The sequence below is a fragment of the Ursus americanus genome, chromosome 9, assembly GCF_024610735.1.
Source record: "Ursus americanus isolate L20-20 chromosome 9, mUrsAme1.1.p, whole genome shotgun sequence".
In the NCBI taxonomy this organism is placed as follows: Eukaryota; Metazoa; Chordata; class Mammalia; order Carnivora; family Ursidae; genus Ursus; species Ursus americanus.
Window position 1 is genome coordinate 8,901,917 of NC_142135.1, and position 18,583 is coordinate 8,920,499.

Below are 18,583 nucleotides of genomic sequence, written 5' to 3' on the forward strand. Positions count from 1 at the left end.
CCAAATAAGGGTAACAGTCAGAAGAAAGTCTCTTCCTGCCACTGGTGCCTGGAACCGCGCATACTGGCTTCTAAGAGCCGCTTGTACACATCTCTTCCTAACTCCACATTTGGTGATGTCACAATGTAAGCTTGAAATCAGCATGGTGGGAATATTTACACCACAGAAGTGAGCAAACACTACAAATTAGACTCTTCCTCCCTCCCCCCATCACTGTTTGTTACAATTTACTAGGACACCACTAATCCACTCTCTCCCAGGCACAATGTTTTTCCACTTTCCACCTATCCCGTTTTGTTTCCCTCGTGGAATAGCTTCTGTGTTCCAGCCGCGAGTAAAAGCAGATCTGACCACTGTCTCTACTTACAGCCATTCCTCGAACAATCACACAAATAACTGTTCCAATTATAATTCACCTAAAGGGCAATGCAGGGTTCCTAGGGAGGTGAAAACAACAAAACAAAACAAAACAAAACAAAAAGCTTGTAGCTCAGTGTTTCACCCCTGACAGCACATGCAAACATCCCAGGGTCTTTCTAGAAAGACCAGTGCCCAAGCCCCACTAGGGGCACCGTCTGAGCACTCCGGTGTAGGACCCTCATGTCTGGGTTGTGAGGAGTGAGCCACAGTGAGGGGCGAGGATGCTGGACGAGTATGCAAATGATGTTATTAGCGAGCTATCGATTTCCATCTTGCTTGATGAGGTTACGAGCCACACGGTTGATTCATGTGTGTGAATAAAGAGCAAAACTAAGTCTTGCTATGAAATGTGATATAGGAAGCAAGTCACTAACTTGACATCCCTGGGCCCACGTGTCCAGGCGACCTTTCGGGTCTGCACGCAAATCTGCCTCAAACTCCTTCTGATGAAACCTGCGTTTCCCGATTATCCGTATTTGGAAGGAAAAGAAAAAGCCTATCCGTATTTATTGTTTTCCTGTTCCGTGTAACTGTGTATCTGTGCAATCTGATATCAAAATAATTGTTTTTACCACTGCTTTTTTCGCTGCCCGTGTTTATGATGTCAGTTTATAGGTTATATATACTTACACCAACCTCTGTGCCTAAAAAGCTGATCTAGAAAAGAAACAAATGGAGAGGGGGCTTTCTTTTTTTCACTCAATGAAATAATAAAGCCAAGCTGGGATTGACTTTGGGCCCACCTCGCCATGCGGGACGCCACATCACACAGACGGCCACCAGGTCCGGGCCCAGAGGCCCTTACTTACTTGTGGAATATTCACTGTCGGCAGAGAAGCGGGCCACACGGACCCCATGGTGTGCACGTCCTGTAATACCCCCTCTCCCCAGTCCTTACTTGTGAAACCCCAGCAGGGCAGATGCGGCTATGCTCACGTTTGAAACAAAAACAAACAAATGATGGTAGGAGGCTTAGTGAGGTAATAAGGGGTGAGATTGAAATTTGCTTCAGCACCAACTGGCCCCAAATCTGGCCTCTTCCCGTGACATCCTAAAATGACCATAAAATGTTTTCTAGGACACATCCATCCTAGTCTTAGGGTAAAACTGAGTCTCCCTGTCAGCCTGAGAGTCTATGAGATTCCTTTCCAGGCACACAGGAGCAGAAGGTGCCAGAACAGAGCCTCACGGACACAGGGGTCAGGCAGAATGGTGGACAGAGTGCTGGACAGGGAGTCATGGCCCTCGTCCAAGCTTCCTGAGTGACCTTGAGCAGGCTGCTTGCCCTCTCCAAGACTTTTCTTTGTAATATGAAGGCACTGAACTGTTATTTTTTATTTGGTGCTTTATGATGTCCTAGGATTGGGTTGTCCCATCAGGAGGAGTAGAAGGGCAGGAGCACTGAACCCCGAGTCCCCCACCAGCAGTTTGCTTTAATGGATTTTTACCTATTAAGTTTCTGGGCAAACTCTTAAAACAGGTTTCAACCAATAGGTTTGGAAGATCCTGGATGAGAGGATACCAAGATCTCCTCCAAGTGGCAATTTAAAACCTCTGATTCTGAGTCAGGCAGGAGGAGGGAGTGGAAGGATGCACGTACTTTTCTGAGCTGGCTGAGGGCCCTGGCCAGTGCCCCAGGAGCCATGCAGGAAAGGAGAACAAGGTGGGGTTGGGGAGCTGGGGGGGGGGGCAGGCTGTGGCTGCACCTGCCCATAGAGGAGAGCAGGGAACAATGTGGGTCACAGGGCAGATGTGCCTGTTGCGTGAGGTCAGGATGTGGTGGGGTGCCCCCCGGAAATCCTGCGAGATCCTTGGCAGGGAAACCAGCCCACACTGAGCTCCTGTTCCAGACCGCAGGCAGTACCAAGCAAGTCCCAAGTCCACTGGGCGGGTCCCCGGCACCAGTCACTGCGGACGGGTAATTGAGGCAAAAGGGCCATGACCCATCGTCCGTCCCAACTCTTTTCCCATTGTATTTGAGAACCCTGAGATCCCAAGAAGGCGAACAGACTTGCTCAAGTTTGCATTACTTAGCTAGCTGCCCAGCAGCACCAAGAGATCCACCTTGGAGACGTTTTTAGCTGCTTGATTTTACCAAACCTATCTCTGCTTCAGATAGGACCCATAATTAAATCCTCAAAACAACTCCGCAGGGCATGTATTCATATCCCAAATGCATGGATTTAAAAATCAAGGCTCAGAGAAGTGCAGTAACTTGCCTAAGGACACACAGCCAGGAGCTGTGTTGGGAGCTGGAATCTGAACTCAGGCTTGCCTGCCTTAAAAAGCCTTCCAAGGCTTCCTTATTCTGTCCAAGTCCAGCTTCGAGTTTAAAAGCAATTCACGCATAAGGGAAAACATCTGGAGATTTTAGGAAGGTGTAAATAAGAAATCGATCCATTTACCTTATAAAATCACTCCCCAAAGAGAGCCCTTGGAAACATTTTGGAAATAATTTCCCTTCATATCTTTCTATACATATTTGCATATGCATGTTAATTTTTTACAAAATTGGGATAGTATAAGCTGTGTTTCTTGTTTCTCCCCCCCGCCCCCGCCCCTGTAGCATGTATCAGTTCTTTCACGCTGTGGAAGGGTGGAAAACACTCTGCACGATTCACTCCGGCTCTTTTGGCCACAGCAAGCCACCTAAGAGCTGAGGCCTGGGCGCACCTTCCCGGCCCCTCTCTCTCTCCTGCCCCTTCTGCTTCCCTGCAGCCAGATCCCCAGACATGGGTTCCCAACATGGCCACCTGACCTCCCAGAGACCCTTCCAGACCTCCCTGTCCCTTATATTAAAGTCTCCCCCAAAGGTTTCTGGTCCCAGAAGTTTACTTTGATAACTTTAAAAAAAAATCATTTTTCTGTGAACCAGAGGGCAGGAAAGCAAGGCGGCATTTCATGGAGGCTGAGAGCACAGCTTCTGGAATCTGACAGAGCTGCTTTGGAGCCCAGGCTTTCCTCTTACTGGTCATATAACCTTGGACAAGTGACAGAATTTATCTCACTTCTGAAAGGGAGGTGTTGTGAGCGACAAGGATATGATGGCTAGAAAATGCTTCGCCCAGTGCCAGGCACGGAGTAAGAGCTGATCAGCCACGGTGGTGGTGGTGGTGGTGGTGGCTCTGGGGACTACTGCCGCCGTTGGGGTCCGGGTATGTCGGACGGATGAGGTTCCCCACTGGGGACATCACGCTTCCACACCTTAGAAGCCGGTCACGTAAGTGGACGTGCAGCCACTCTTTGTGGAGGGACTTTCTAAGGCCAAAGGGAAGGCTACATCCCTAAGTAGATTTTTATATTAATTAAACCTTGTCATCAAGGTTTTCCAACTGTTCCTGGTTTTATTCAAGTCCAGATTCGCCTTCTCTTGGCTATGTAGGGGTTCAGGCTACTCGCCCTTCAGACAGCGAGGCCGGGCATTAGAAGGGTAAAGTGGATAAAGTACACAGAACGGTCCCGGGATGCCATCCCGGAGTGGAAGGTTCCAGAAGCCTGCCCCCTCTATTTATAAGATAATGCAGAACTCACAATGAAAGGATCCCTGATCTGGTCACACAGAGACCTAGCCAGAGACAGGCCGCGGGCAGGCACCTCCCACACCCCCTGTGGTAACTCCCTGCGGCCGTGGGACCTCTCCCTGCCATGCATCTGCACAGCCCAGAGGTTCTTGGAGATCTTCCCTCCTCCCTGGAGAGAGGCAGCCGCAGGGCCCCCGGGGAAAGGACAAGGGACATCGGTGCTGAAATCAGGAGAGGTAGGTGTAGATCCGGCAGCCCTGCCCTGCACCTTTCCAGCTCTCTGCGTGGACAGGTGAGCTCAGCAGCTGACCCCCACACCGAGAAGGTGGAGGAGGAAGTCGACCTCCTAGGGAAGCTGGGTGGGTTAAAGGCAATTGCCCACCAGAAGGTCGAGCACACAGGAACGACCTTCCCTTGACCTTGAAGAACAAGAACTCGGGGTTTGGATTCTGTAATGGAACTTGATAAGAAAAGTGATGACGGTTCTTCTATTAATTGTTTTCAAAAACTCACTAAGTGCTAGGGTGCCTGGGTGGCACAGCGGTTAAGCGTCTGCCTTCGGCTCAGGGCGTGATCCCGGCGTTATGGGATCGAGCCCCACATCAGGCTCCTCCGCTATGAGCCTGCTTCTTCCTCTCCCACTCCCCCTGCTTGTGTTCCCTCTCTCGCTGGCTGTCTCTATCTCTGTCAAATAAATAAATAAAATCTTTAAAAAAAAAAAAAAACTCACTAAGTCTTGATTCCTAGAACTAAAAGGGGCTAAGTGGCTCTGTCTTCGGAGACCATCTTTTTCACTCCTCTCATTTATCAGAAGAGTCAACTGTGGCCCAAGTTCATGCAAAGAAAACAGCACTGGTCCCAAGATTAGGGGGGAGCTAAGAGGCAAACGCTAGCTCTGATCCTTGACATCACAAAGGAAAGGGAGAAAGAAACCAAATGTTCAGAGCTAATGTTAATTAACTCATTTCTCTTTTGCCCTTTCTTTATTGTTCCTAGAAGCAATTATGTGTCTCCTACCCTCTCTCCCACCTCCAGCCCCTGCATAAAACTGTCACAGATTAAATCAGATTGCTCAGCCTTTTCATTAGGGAGACCCTGGCTCTTGGTCTCTGGGGGCATTTTCACTCTGCTCAAATGAAAGCCTCTCGCAGAGAAGTTAACTCCTTCCTAGAGAAACAGGAAGCCAGTGAACAGACCACTTGGGGCTGTTGAGACCTTTCTCTGAACAGCGCGGGATATGGTGGGCTGGTGCTTGAGTGCCGACCAGAGACGGAAGAGACCAGAGTGCGAGAAGCAGGGCTCAGGGAGTGTGTCAGACCTCTGGGACCTACCCGACCTTTGGCGTGTCACCACCCTGGGTATGTTTCCTTTCTTGGATGGACCTCAGTTTTCCCACCTGAAAAATGCAAGTCTCGAGCCTTTCTTTTTCCTGTTCCCGATCGCACGAATCCCCCCAAATCACACACCTATGCTTGAGAAGAATTACAAAGTTGACGGGAGGGAGTGAAGTCAGAATTCGCTTTGATAGACAACAAAGTCTTTTCTTCCCCATGACTTTTCTGGAATGGTAGTGTGGAGGAAGGGAAGAGGGGGGCATGAAGGCGGGAGGCTGTTGTCCAGAAGGGGCTCCGAGGGGGAAGATGGAGTGGGAGGGCCAGGTCACTGGTACGTCTGCGGGATGGGAGTTGACACCCAGTGTGGGGCCGGGGTCAAGGCACAATCCCTGGTGTTTAACTGATGCTACGTGCAAGGGTCAGGGAACAGAGCAGCATTGCTAGGGGAGTCAAGCGACGGCGTGGTGCATTGTGGTGTGGGGACACGTGGGAGAGGAAGAGGGACGAGACCAGCATGCATGTTTCAGAGTTCTCCCCAGACAGGAGGTCTGCCAAGACCTCTGCCCAGCCTGTCCTGAGAGCTTTCCCCAGGCCTTGGAAATGACAGGGAATCTGAAGGTCTGGGGTGACTGGTAGGCTCCAGGAAAGCATGGGGAGCAGGACGGAGGTGGCAGAGGGCCCTGGGGACATCTCTGCAGCACACAGGGGGGCACAGCTCTGTGGGGGACATTGGCTCCTCATAGTCAGAGGCTACATTCTTTGCTCCTTCCCCAGGGACTCAGAATGGGCACGCATTCCCCTTCGGGTGGGTGGGACCACAGGGGCCTGCCTTTTTCAGGGTGCTGGCTCAGGGCCCAGGACCGAGCTGCAGGGAGTGAGGCTCCCAGCCACTCCACTGGCATGGCTTTTCAACTAGGAGCTGGGGACACTGTCTCTGCCTCCTGGAGCCAGCGTGATGCTGTTAAAACCTGCCTGGCTTGCAAGAAGGGTCCTGCCAAGGTCAAAGGTGTTGTTTGGCTTTATGGGGCCAGGGCAGGGGGTGGTAAGATGGGGAAAGGAAGGGCTTACATCAGAGGGGCCACACCCTAGAACTATCTCTGTTGTTTGCAGTCAACAGGATCAGAAGATGGGGTTCTTAACTTTGTGCGAGCCATTCCAGCCACACTTTCTGTGGTGCGTTATGGGCTTAGAGTTCTTGCAAGCTTGCGATTATCTTAGGAAGAGTACGATTATACTATGAACTATTTGAGTTACGACTGATGAACTATTCATGTAAATATTTCAAATATATTAACTTTCAAAAAAACTAATTTCTTGTTTCCCAGTGCACTAAGTACCCCATCTTCCCACCTTCTCTTCACTAAATTAGGAAGCGATACAGACCTCCCTCAATCTCTGGAAGGCCTTGCTGAGAGCATAGATCTTTCCAGAATCTGCTTATGCAGTGCATAGAGGAAGGATTCAAGGCCAGGGTGGGGGTTGGGTTGGCCGACTTCTGGACCCTTTCAAGCTACTCAGTTCTCCACCCTAAACTGCAGACAAAGAAAGGGGTGGAGTGTAAATTTGCAGTTGGGTGGGACACCAGCTGGGGGACCCTGCCCTTCCATTCTCCTCTTTACCCCCAGGAGACAAGGAGGGCTCTATGGGTGGGGCCCTCTTCTCCGTGCTTCAAGGATCCCAGGAAGACACATTTTCTGTAATCACCTAAGCTCCCTTCTAAAATGTTCCTTTGAGGGCCCAGAATTTGAATGTTTTTATCATTATGGACAATCGGAAAATACACTATAAATTGCAATCATTAACAGGGATTTTAGGCCAGGCCATGTTCTCAGTGCTTCTCGTGCTTTATCTGTTAATTTTGCAGCCACGACCGAATGTTGTTTCATTATTGTCCCCTGCAACAGGCAGGCAGAGGTCAATAACTTGTCCAAGGTCACCACGCTTGGACGTGCAGAGCCGGAATGTGAACGAATATGGAACAAACTGGAGGCCCAGCCGCAGCCATTCAAACCCGTGACCTTAGATACATTCTTACCCTCCCGGGGACTCAGTTGCCTTCACCGAGAAATGGGGTGAGGGATGCAGGGACTTGGCAATAATCAGAAGTCACAGCGGATGTGCGAGTGGGGCACGCTGCAAGCACGCAGTGCTGGGATGGAGTTTCCCTTCTTTACTGTGGGTGAGAGCATGCGGAGGAACGCACGCACACAGGAGAAAGTCTTGCAGAAAGTAGCCTCTGCTCCCCCACCCCCTTGTCAAGCTGCTGCCTCCTGGGGTTTCAGGTGCTCCCAATTCCCCATGCATGGGGGTTGGGGCGGGGTCCTGAGTAGGGGGGAGGGGCTGCAGCCCCTCCTAAACGCCCCTCACCTTGCACACAAGGCGCCACGGGCTGCTTTCCGCCAGCCAGGGTGCAGAGGAATGGAAACTTCTGCCACCAACAGCATTTGCTCGCAACTTCCCTCTCTGTGGTTTTCTCTGTCATTCCCTTGATAAAAGACGCGGAGCTGAGCAAATGTAACCAACATTCACGAATCTCAACTTCACATGAAAACACCCGCCCCTCAAGAAGCGAGCTGCTGAAGAATGATGCACGATGTACTCTAAACTGGGTCATTCTTCACCCAGAGGGCTCGGTGCGTGGCTGACTTGCTGTGTGTATCCCCTGTGCTGTAGGCTTCGAGCATCTTCGACAGCCCAGGGAGACAGAGCGATGGGAAACAGTATGCGATCCACCCCAGCACCTCCCGAGAGACCTGTGCCCAACCCAGATGGTAAGTCTGGCTTCTTGGGTCTTGGGTGTGATGCTTAGCTCCATTGCTCGAGAGCCGGGGGCCAAGACTGAGCGACAGGGGTGCTGACAGTTTTTGAAACAGGGCACGGGGTGCAGAGGCGCTCCTGGTGCCCGTCTCTCTCGCCTTCTCCTGGTTAGCAGTTCAAAAGATTGAGTAGTGCTGCCCTGAGTGGCTCCTGGGCTGCTGGCGTTGTGCGGTGGACCACTGAGAATAGCTCGTTCCACCTGTATTTGACAGGTGGGGAAACTGAGGCTCACTAAGGAAATGTAATCCGCTATGGGAAGAGTCAGATTTCCAACCCAGGCCAGTCTGATTCTGAAACCTAGGCTCTTGCTTACCCACCCTGCCCGCCAGCCGCGACATAATATCGTGGGTTTAATATAATCACAGCTCTGCAAAAGCTTTTGATGAAGCTAGACACCAGCTCGAGGAAATCTTCCTGAAAAGAAAGGAATCCTGGGTCCCACTGGTAGGATCACAGGGCTAGCCATTCTAGGGGGAGAGCACAAGAACACAGGTTAGGCGACGATGACAGAGGTCAGCTTCCCGCGGCGCTGCCAGGTCAAGGCAGACTCCTGAAGCGAGGAGCCCTCCAGAGACTGGCCAGAGAGCCCTAACAGGACATCAGCTAGCAAAAGGCAAAGACTGAGAGTAAAGCCCCTTTTTCCCTGGGTCGGGTGGTGGTGTGTGGGTCCTTGAGGGGCTTGGGAAGGGAATGGTCAGGAGCTCAGGTGATCCATCCGTGCCCCCAGGGTGAGTCCCCTTGGGACATTTCCACCTCCTATCTGATGTCACGGCACTGGTGCTCAGTCTCCCTCTGCTAATGCCCTGCGTCCCCGCGCCCCCCACAGCCCTGCACCCTGCAAAGTTCCCACACACAGATGTGCCTGCTGAGAGCAGACAGTGCCAGGCATCCTGCCTCTACTGCTCATTCCACGACGTCTGTGGCCCTTTCAGAAAGGTGACAGGCGCCTTCTCATTGCTTCCACAACGGAGACATCAAGTTGTACATGGTCTCATGACCCCTCGGATGCTCCCAAGGGAGCGAGCAGAGACCCTGCCGCCCAGCCCTTCACTCCAATCAGATGCTGGGCAACTCTAGTGGTTGTCTGTTCCAATGCCCCTCCTTAAACCTAAGGGGGAGAGGACCAAAAGAACGTTCTCTGGGACAGAGGGGATGGAACCTTGTGATGAGGCAGGGCAGCCGATGCATACTCTGGGCCCCTCGGCCTCCCATGCAAAGCTCAGAACTGTGTTCCGGCCGTGCCCGCTGCTGCCAGGGGAGAGCCTGGGCCCTTCTCCCACCTTCTCCAAACCACCTCAAGTCACAGCTTCCCCTTCTGGTCACGGCTACTTGTAGAAAACACCCCGGGGCCCACGCCGGCGCGGGAGAAACACACCCACCCACCAAGGCCATTTTGTACTGTGGCCTCTTGCCCCAGGGCAGGGGGGGGGCATGCTTGAGCAAACCCCATGAAAACACGGGTCTCCAAGGGCTCGCTCATTTGCCTTTAGTTTTTGAATGCAAATTCTCATGAAATAAGTTTCTCTTTTTCCACTGTGTGGGTGGTGGGAGGTCACCTCGAAAAAGGAGGTAGAGGGGTCTCCCCAGCCCTCCACCCCCTGGTGAAGAGAATTCCCCAGGTCGGACCCAGTGTGTGATCCAGGCAACCACATCAAGCATGAGCAGCTGCCTTTTCCATCCCCCACCCCTGAAAAGTTTCCTTTGTGATCAGTCCTAACTTGATTTCCTCTTTTTTTCTTTCTTTTCTGACATCCACTCAAAGAAGGGAGAGGAAAGTGGTTGCAGTGGATGCTGCGTTAATTAGTTTCTCGCCAATGCATGCGGAGGGTTCGGGTTTTCATGGAACAGGCACTCGTGCTTACTCCTGTGGTCAGGCTCCAACACCCAGGCGGTAGTGCCGGGAGCTGAGTGCTTTAGGCCAGCACACAAGTGGAGCTTCCTCTGACATTAGCCTGAATGGTGGAGAATTAAAATCACCAAAAGCCCCAGGCCCTACACAGGGATCAGCGGGGGGCCTACCTGTAAACTGCTAGACAGACACATTTTCTGAGCTTGTAGGAGCATATTCTTTTCTGGAGCCAGGACGGTGAATGCCTTGGAATGTGGCTTTGTCCATCTGTTTGCTCCCAAACTAAGCTTTCCAGAACATTCCTGATTACTCTAGTTCCTGGAGACTAGTATCACAAAACCCACAGAGGTAGGAGGGCTTGATGGAAATGGGGCAGGCCTCAGAGAAAATGACCTTACAGAGCTTCCAGTACTGCCCCTGGAAGTCATTTGACCTTGAGTGAGTCACTTAGCCTTCCAGAAGAAGGGCAGGGCTCAGCTTTCAAATGGAGAGCAGGACAAACCTCTTCTCACAGCAATGACAGCACAAAGTAGCTACCTGAAAAATGTGGGGGGAATCTCTTTTTTAAACTCAATGGGGGTCACCTGATTGCACTAGGTGATGTCTAAATGCTCATCCCCCCAAAAAAAAGTTTTAAAGCAGTCGAATTGGGGGTTCCATGACCTGCTTGCCAAACACCCCAAATAACTCATTTTCTCTACAATTCTATCCTTATTTCAGACTCTGGCTCTGTCCCAGACACAGTACAGAATTGAGTAAGACCTAGGGAACGCCCATGTAGCTGGGAAATGACATATTTCTACCTTAAAGACAATCTGAAGGTACAATTTTCCCCCCACCTTACCTTTTTTTTTCCCCCTCCTCACCTTTTATCACCCTGACTTAAAGTAAGATCTCACTGACAGAGGTCATAATGCAAACCCACACACTGCTGAGACCCCCTCTGTGCAAGCATGGAAATCACGCTAAGCAGGGCATTTACATAGCATCTAGGGTGCTTCCCCATGGAAAGAAGACATGGGAGGGGCTCTGAGGAGGAAGAAGGGGGCAGGGAGGTCTCTGACCCCGCCTGGCACTTCTCAGTGAACGATTCTCAGGCCACCTGCATCAGAGCCTCTGGAAAGTTGTCAAAAATGCAGATTGCTGGGCCCCACCCCAGATCTGCTCATAAGAATTCGATGATGGTGGACGGAAACAACCCATGGTATTTCTTACAAGCCCCCTGGCTTCGGCCAGAAGCTTGCATCCCTAGACCCAACTTTTAGTCCTGCCCCTACTCTTCACACACAAGGAGAGATGAGAACAGTCCGTTTGTCTCCGTAGGGTCCTTCTGGTCTGACTTGTAAAACGACAGGATGACAGGAGTGACGCTGCTTATAATGTGTCAGACATGGTTCCAAGTGCTTTCCACGCATCCGCTCTCCCTCCTCACAGCAGCCGCAGGAAGTGGTCGCTATCACAGACAGGCCAGTGCGTGGAAGGGAACCCGCATCAGATGTTTGACTAGATGCACCTTTCCCACCTGGGTCTTACTCATGCCACTTCTGGCCCATAAGATTATGGTCTAGGTGGAACGTGACCGTTCACCTGTTCACACTGAACGTACATCTCTGCCCTTGCCATGGAGACCATACAAAATACACCTCGTCCACCAAACCAAGACCTCGCGGTGCTTGGAATGGGGCTAAAGATTTTTTTTAAAGCAAATTAACATAAAGAAAGACACCGCTAAGTAAACAGTAGTGGTCTTCAGTAGCACCAGGAGAGCAGGTGGCCAGGGGCAGGGTCTGTGCCCTTTGCTGCGAGGTGACTGGGTTTTGAGACCAGGCACTCAGCTTGCTGCCGTGTGCTCCTGAGCCAGTCTCCACCTCGCTGTGCTGTCTGAGAGCCTCGGGGTCTGCTTGTTCCTGATGTGCCCCGTCTCAGAATGGGGCAGCCAAGGCGTGGGACAGAAAAGAACTCGTGGACCATTGTGTCTCACTTTTCAACCCACAATACACAACCCACAGGTACAACCTGTGGTTCGTGGTGACCTCCTATCAGGCCAGTCTGCTCAGCCCTGTCTGATTGGTTCGTGGTGTGTGTATATTTCCTATAAAAGACGCTCAAAGCGAGGCTTGCTTTGACCCTCGGGAGGCTATGGATTTGGGCAGGCTTCAAGGGAGTGTGAAACCAGAAGCTGAAAGCGTTGGGCTGTTTAGTTCCTTGCCAGCCAACTGCACCCAGCTGCTGGTGCCAACGTGGGGGCCTCATTTGGAGTCAGCCTTTGTCCCAGCCTGTCAAGGAGCGAGTGCTAACTGGGGAGAGCCTGGTAATTACACGCCAAGGAGAGCTCTGTGGCCTAGGGACACGGCCAGGAGCTTAACAGCCCTCATGCTCTCACTGCACTTCTAAAAACTCTCCCAGCCTTTGTTTCTTCATTTTTTAAATAAGAATGTACACTCCCTAGGGTTGTATGGAGCATTGGGAGTCCTGAAAGGCTGGTTTTGCTGGAATTATAAATGGAATCTACTGAAAGGTTTTTAGCATTTAAAAAGAAATGGTAATGATTCTAGGAAGAATAATAAATGCTAAAAAAAAAAAAAAGGCCTGTCCTCCTTTGACCAAGTAATATCTGAGACTAGTAAGTTCTGCTTGGGTCTCCTTCCTTTTTTGGATTCGTTTCCCATTTTATATTTTTGTACAGTTCGTTCAAAATGACGCATTTTCAAGTTAAGCCATCAGTAAATATTTGGTCTTCCAGATTTCATCTTCTGTTCTGCATCAAATGGAGTCTGTTTTTAGAAGAATAGAATATTTTCAAATTTACACATTCAGAGGTTTTTCAAAATTCAGGACACCATTGGCTGAAGTTGGTCTTGGACTACGTAATGCTAATCCCACCCATCCCATAAGCATGATATTAGCACCCGCCACCCCGGCCCCCTGTGGAGGCGGGTTCTGTGCATATGTTGAATCATGAATCCAACCCCAATCGTACAGGGTAGATTTCAATATTTCCCATTTTTATATATGAAGAAATCAAGCTCAGATGGATTAAAAATACATCTCTCCCCAAATCACAGAACAATTAAGTGGCAGAGGTGGGATTTAAGCCAGGTCTGATTGATTCCAAAGCCCAGTCTCTCTTCTGAAAATCCTCTCTGGATTTCTCACCTATGCGCGGCACACTTCTTCACTTGCTTTGTTTCCTTATGTTAAATCTGCGATAATCCCCTCCGTGCCTCTCCTCGAACCAATCACTTATCTGATTTAATGCCAGGCCTCAGCCCTCCCCAAATCCTGGGGCTCCAGGAGGACCTAACAGTGCGTTTGCGCTCTATGAGTGACGTTGACTTTCCGACTCTGTATGTACTCTACCACGGGGGACTGGTGAGACAGGTGGCAGGGATGGGCCTGAAATCCCTTGCAAAGGACCACACCAAGGCCATCAGTTTTAAGCAAAAGCCCCACTGTGAGGCTTTCTCAGCGACGTGGAAGTGTTACAGCTATAAAAACATCGCTATGACGGAAATTCCACAGGAAGCCCCATGCTGTTATTGTGAAATTGAAACTCTCCAGCCCCTGAAGCCTCTTTCCACAATTGAGACAATTGTTTTGATAATGGGATCTTGTTTTTGTTTCTGTTTTTAAAGCAAGGAAAGGCGGTTGTTCTGTTTCACAGTCTTCATGGTGAATCAGACACCAAAGCCCCAGCCCCGCAGAGACGCAGGGTCTATCTATTTCAAGGTTCTGTGATGGTCGCAGATAGCAAACCCTGTGCCTCTCCTTCCAGCCTTGTTTTTCACTAGGGGCTGGTTCTGTGATGACTGCCCACCACGCTGGTGCCACAAATCAGGTTTCCTTCCCTTGGACGGCTTTAGGCAGCACGACGGCAGCGTTTAAGAGCCCAGTAGCACGGGGATGTCTCCTTGTCTTCATTCCACAAAGCTGCCGTGAGAATCTGAGATGGGACAGCAGGTGCTAGACGGGAGCTGCAGGACAGCTGCTCGTGGAGTTCACACTCACTCCCCCAGCGTCCTACAAACTCCAGAATACAACCTGGGTAATCCCTTCAAAGGAAAAGCCTAGAACCCCGGGTGGGGGGTAAAGCAGGAACACCAGGCAAACCTCCTGGGGGTGGGAGGGATGAGAAAGGGGAGAGCAGGTGTTTTCCTGGCAGAGGAAGCAGCCTGTCCGCGGGCTCTGAGGACAGGGCATCCCGGCAAATTGAGAAGAACACGACGGCCCGTCACACTGCTCCTGAGCAGTGGACACCATGTTAATAAGCGGCAGTTTCATATTTGAGGCCATTAGCCCAGATTTCTGTCACGAAAATGTCTCTCAACCCCTCGTTTTCCAGACCAACGCAGGCCCCAGAGGGGAAGGGTGCAGCCACACAGAGTGCAAGGTCAGCCTCGGGATGGGGACTGCTTTACTGGGAATCTGACCAAATCCTCTGTGTTAGGCCCCCCTTCACTGGCACCGCAGCTTCCTAGGGACTGTACCCGGTTTTGTATTTGCAATTTCTTTTCTGTTCTTTTTCTTAAAGAGGATTTCCAAATTTGCATGAGCTTCATGCCTCACAAAATCTGGATCCACCCTTTATCAGAACTCGGGACTTCTGGCTTCAAGCCCAAGAGCTGTGCTGCCTCCCACTACTGAGCTGGGGGTCCCGGCTACACGAGGAAAAACTTCTTTTCTTTTTAATCCAGCAAAGCAGAATGGGAGGGAGGTGTCCCCGCAGGCTCTGGGGAGGCTCCGATGTTTCAACCATTCCCTGGCCAGGCCCTGCTCCTTCTCGTGGGGCCTGACTCCTTTCAGTGACTACAGCCAGCAGGAATCACTTTTGGTTTCCATTTCACGCCTAAAAATGCTTGTTTTATCTGCTTTATTGCCTGTGGCTCAGCTTCCCCAAAGAACAGTACATCTAAATGTGCTATTCCATGGTGATAACCAGCTTCTGATTCACTCTCACACATGCTACTGCTGACGCTGTCTTTGGGTTACTCTGTCCGGGCGCTGGTGAGCCGCAGAGTCCCGGACATAGGAGTTGCAAGGGGCAGGGTCTACAAGTCCCCGCATGGGGGTGTCTGGATCCCAGAAAGTGGCCAGTTTGGGCTACCAAGCCTGCCATGCCCAGGGCTGGGATTTCTCCAGGTTTTCCGGGGGGGGGGGGGCAGGTGATGACCCTTCCCACAACAATGTATGCATTTTCTAGAATGTGAGCTCCGTTTGAGCAGGGAGACTTGGCTTGCTTTGTTTGCTGTGTCTGGCGCAGGGTAAGTGCTTAGTGAACAATTGCTTAGTGAATGAATACATGGTAAGGTACCCAGAATTTTGAGTTCAGATGCCCAGCCAGCAGATGGAGAGATAAACCCAACGTCATAGCAAACAGGTGCTGAATCAGCCCATTTGTAAGGTAGATTATTTCCCAACAACTGTACCCCAGTATTACCGTGCATCTAATGCGCCCAAATTCCAGCAAACCGCTAGGGCTGTGTAAAACAGGACTTTGCTTAGTGCCAAAAAGTGAATCATATGTTACCACTCCTTCTCTAGCTGACGGTAAGCCGCACTCACAGGAACCAGACAGCAAGCTTTCCTGTTCAAAATGTCACCAGAATTAACTTGCAAAGTACACATGATGAAAAGTAGTTATTTTCTCCCAACCCCACCCCAAAGTCCCGCTTAAATTGACCCCCAGCATGGTGCCTTATATCCTACAAGGAAGGAGTGCTTTGCGGAGTTCAGAGTTAGAGTCTTTGAGTCCCGGTGGGTCCTCAGAACTCATGCAGCCCAACCATGACACACCCTATCCCAGTATGTGATGCATGGGGACCCACAAGCCCCAGGGAGGGTGAAATAAAAGATGCTTTTCTGGCTCCTTATCATTCATGGGGCGCTGCTGCATACTTTCACCTCATCTCATATGGACCCTGGAGTGAGGTAGTATTAGCCCCACTTTAAAGATGGGGAAATCGAGGCTAGTAGGCACCTGGGGACTTGCCCAAGATCACAGGGATCAGCAGACACAGCGGCAAACCCTGAAGCCAGATCTCATGACTTCAGCTCAAGGGCCTCAGGATCCCCACTTCTCAGAGGAGAATGTCAGGGCCAAGGTGGGCTTGCTAATGGGAGGAGGTTACTGAACTTGGGGTTCCTCTGAGCTCCCTGTGCCACCATCCCTGCAGAGAGGAGGGCCTGCTAAAAACTGTTGTTCCGAAGCAAGTCATGGATCTCTGGCTGAGAAGTCCAAGGGAGGGACTCATCTTGGCCCTCCCCTCCCTGGGGTCGGTGGCCTTTCGGTTCCCTATGAAGGAGAACCCACCTTGCCTTTGTTTCCCCAGGACTGGACAGCGACTTCCTGGCCGTGTTGAGTGATTACCCATCTCCTGACATCAGCCCCCCCATATTCCGCCGAGGGGAGAAACTACGAGTGATTTCTGAGTGAGTTGGCTTTCCAAATGTTTCACAATCCCTTAAAAAGGGTGAACTCGACTTGAGTGGGAATCATTAGATTTTAGCTATAGTTGTCCAACTCCACTCAGGCCCTGGTCCTATTGTGAGGTGAGATATTTGGCCCACAGAGCGGATCCTAGCGCTTAATCCCTAATACTGCCAGTGCTCTAAAACCTTCAGTGGCTGCCCATTGTCTGGTGGGTTAAATTTAAATTCCTTACTTGGCTTTTGAGATCCTTTACGGTCCAACCACTGCTTCTTACATTGGTCTCATCTTCCACCCGGGCAGTGCTGATATTATAGACCAGCGCCGTGGGGGCTCAGGCAGGAGGACCCGGGGGTCTGAGAAAGTCTGATGATACTGCCTTCCAACCTGCTGTCCTTCCATGACTCAAATGGGCTACAGAACAAATAGGGGGCTCTAAGCTCCTTTTATTTAGATTCTCACTGACACAGACAAACTATCTTGGTTATACTGCAGGGTGTGATTCTGCATAGTAAACATTTGTTTTTAAAAGGCCCCCAATTCTGGCACATCTGCTGTGGATCCCCAAGAGATGGCTAGTGCCAGCTACACGGGAAGGGTTCCTGCCCTACGTGCCCCAGATAAAATCTGATTCCTCTGTTCCTGCATTCGCTTTGCCACTCACACATCCACCCTCTCCCGTCTGTCCTTGTTCTTCCAGCGAAGGGGGCTGGTGGAAAGCCATTTCCCTCAGCACTGGTCGAGAGAGTTACATTCCCGGAATATGTGTGGCCAGAGTTTACCACGGGTGAGTACATTTCTGAAAGACATTGATAAAGCGTGATATTGATGCTAGCTATGCGTGAGCCCTCACAGAGAGATTGCACCGTGGAAAGGAAGTTTCGGGAAGGTCACTCTTACTCTTGCTCAGTCCATAAGGAAGGGTGTCACCTTGGCGAACCCCTTGCTCTATCTGAGACTCAGTTTCCCCATCAGTAAGACAAAGGAGCTGGATCTTTCGGGTCCAATGCTGCGTTCCTGGCAAGTAACGATAAACAGCAATTGTGATCAAAGAAGCACAGCTGCTAAAAGTCAGCCTGTCTGTCTACTACTGGGTATTTACCCCAAAGATGCAGACGTAGTGAAGAGCAGGCCACGTGCACCCCAATGTTCACAGCATTGCCCTTCAACAGACAAATGGATAAAGAAGATGTGGTCCATATATACAATGGAATATTACTCAGCCATCAGAAAGAACGATTACCCAATATTTGCAGCAACATGGACGGGTCTGGAGGAGATTATGCTAAGTGAAATAAGTCAAGCAGAGACAGACAATTATCATATGGTTTCACTCATTTATGGAACATAAGGAATAGCAGGGAGATCGGTAGGAGAAGGAAGGGAAGAATGAAGGGGGGGTAAACAGAAGGGGGAATGAACCACGAGAGACTGTGGACTCTGGGAAACAAACTGAGGGCTTCAGAGGGGAGGAGGTGGGGGACTGGGATAGGCCGGTGATGGGTATTAAGGAGGGCACATATTGCATGGTGCACTGGGCGTTATACGCAAACAGTGAATCATGGAACACTACATTAAACGCTATTGATGTACTGTATGGTGACTAACATAACATAATAAAAAATTTTTTTAAAAAGTCAGCCTGTCTGGGTTGCAGTCCTGCCGCTGTCCCCCACAGGCCGTGCGACAGTGGGCAAGCTACTCCACAGCTCCTGTCTCAGCTTCCTTTCTCCAACGTCAGACAGATCCCAATACAGAATGACAGGAACGATAATAGATAGTAAGACCAAAGTACAGGGCTGTGAGGATGATGAGATGGGTAATACGTGGATAGTTCTTGCAACAACGCCCAGCATCACAGTAAGCACTTGGCACATCTTAGCTAGATTCTCATCAAATCCAGAACACAGAGAACACTTAGTGCCCCAAACGCTTATGTAGCCAACTTGACAAATGGAGAAGTCAGGCAGAAAAGGAGACATTCGAAAGAATCAGGCACGGCAGAGGAGCAGACAAGCACACTGTCTTCCCCTGCGGGTGTGCAGACTGGGGGCTCTGGAGGCCAGCACCCCTGGGCTGGAATACGCATAGCTCGGTTCCCTGGCTTCCACGGCAGGAGCCCCCCACATGCGCCAGGGGAAAGTTACTTCACCTTCTAGACCCCCAGTCTCCTCATCTGGCAAGCTACGGAGGCCAGACCTCGGCATACAGGAAG

At 50.7% G+C, this 18,583-nt stretch overlaps 2 protein-coding genes across 4 annotated transcripts in view; one reads left to right on the forward strand and one right to left on the reverse strand.

Annotated features, from left to right (window-relative positions):
- The window catches only part of TG (thyroglobulin), a 244,261-nt gene that overhangs the window by 59,611 nt on the left and 166,067 nt on the right, over positions 1-18,583 (reverse strand). The window lies entirely within an intron of this gene.
- SLA (Src like adaptor) overlaps positions 1-18,583 on the forward strand; it is an 81,671-nt gene that overhangs the window by 52,086 nt on the left and 11,002 nt on the right. The window contains exons 3-5 of one of the 2 annotated variants that reach the window (XM_045812197.2): positions 7,949-8,046; positions 16,271-16,370; positions 17,069-17,155. In XM_045812197.2, coding sequence (XP_045668153.1) covers positions 7,986-8,046; positions 16,271-16,370; positions 17,069-17,155 — 248 coding nt within the window. In that variant the 5' untranslated portion in view covers positions 7,949-7,985. Of the gene's footprint in view, positions 1-7,794; positions 8,047-16,270; positions 16,371-17,068; positions 17,156-18,583 lie in introns of those variants that run through there. The other variant, XM_045812196.2, reaches the window with a different exon arrangement.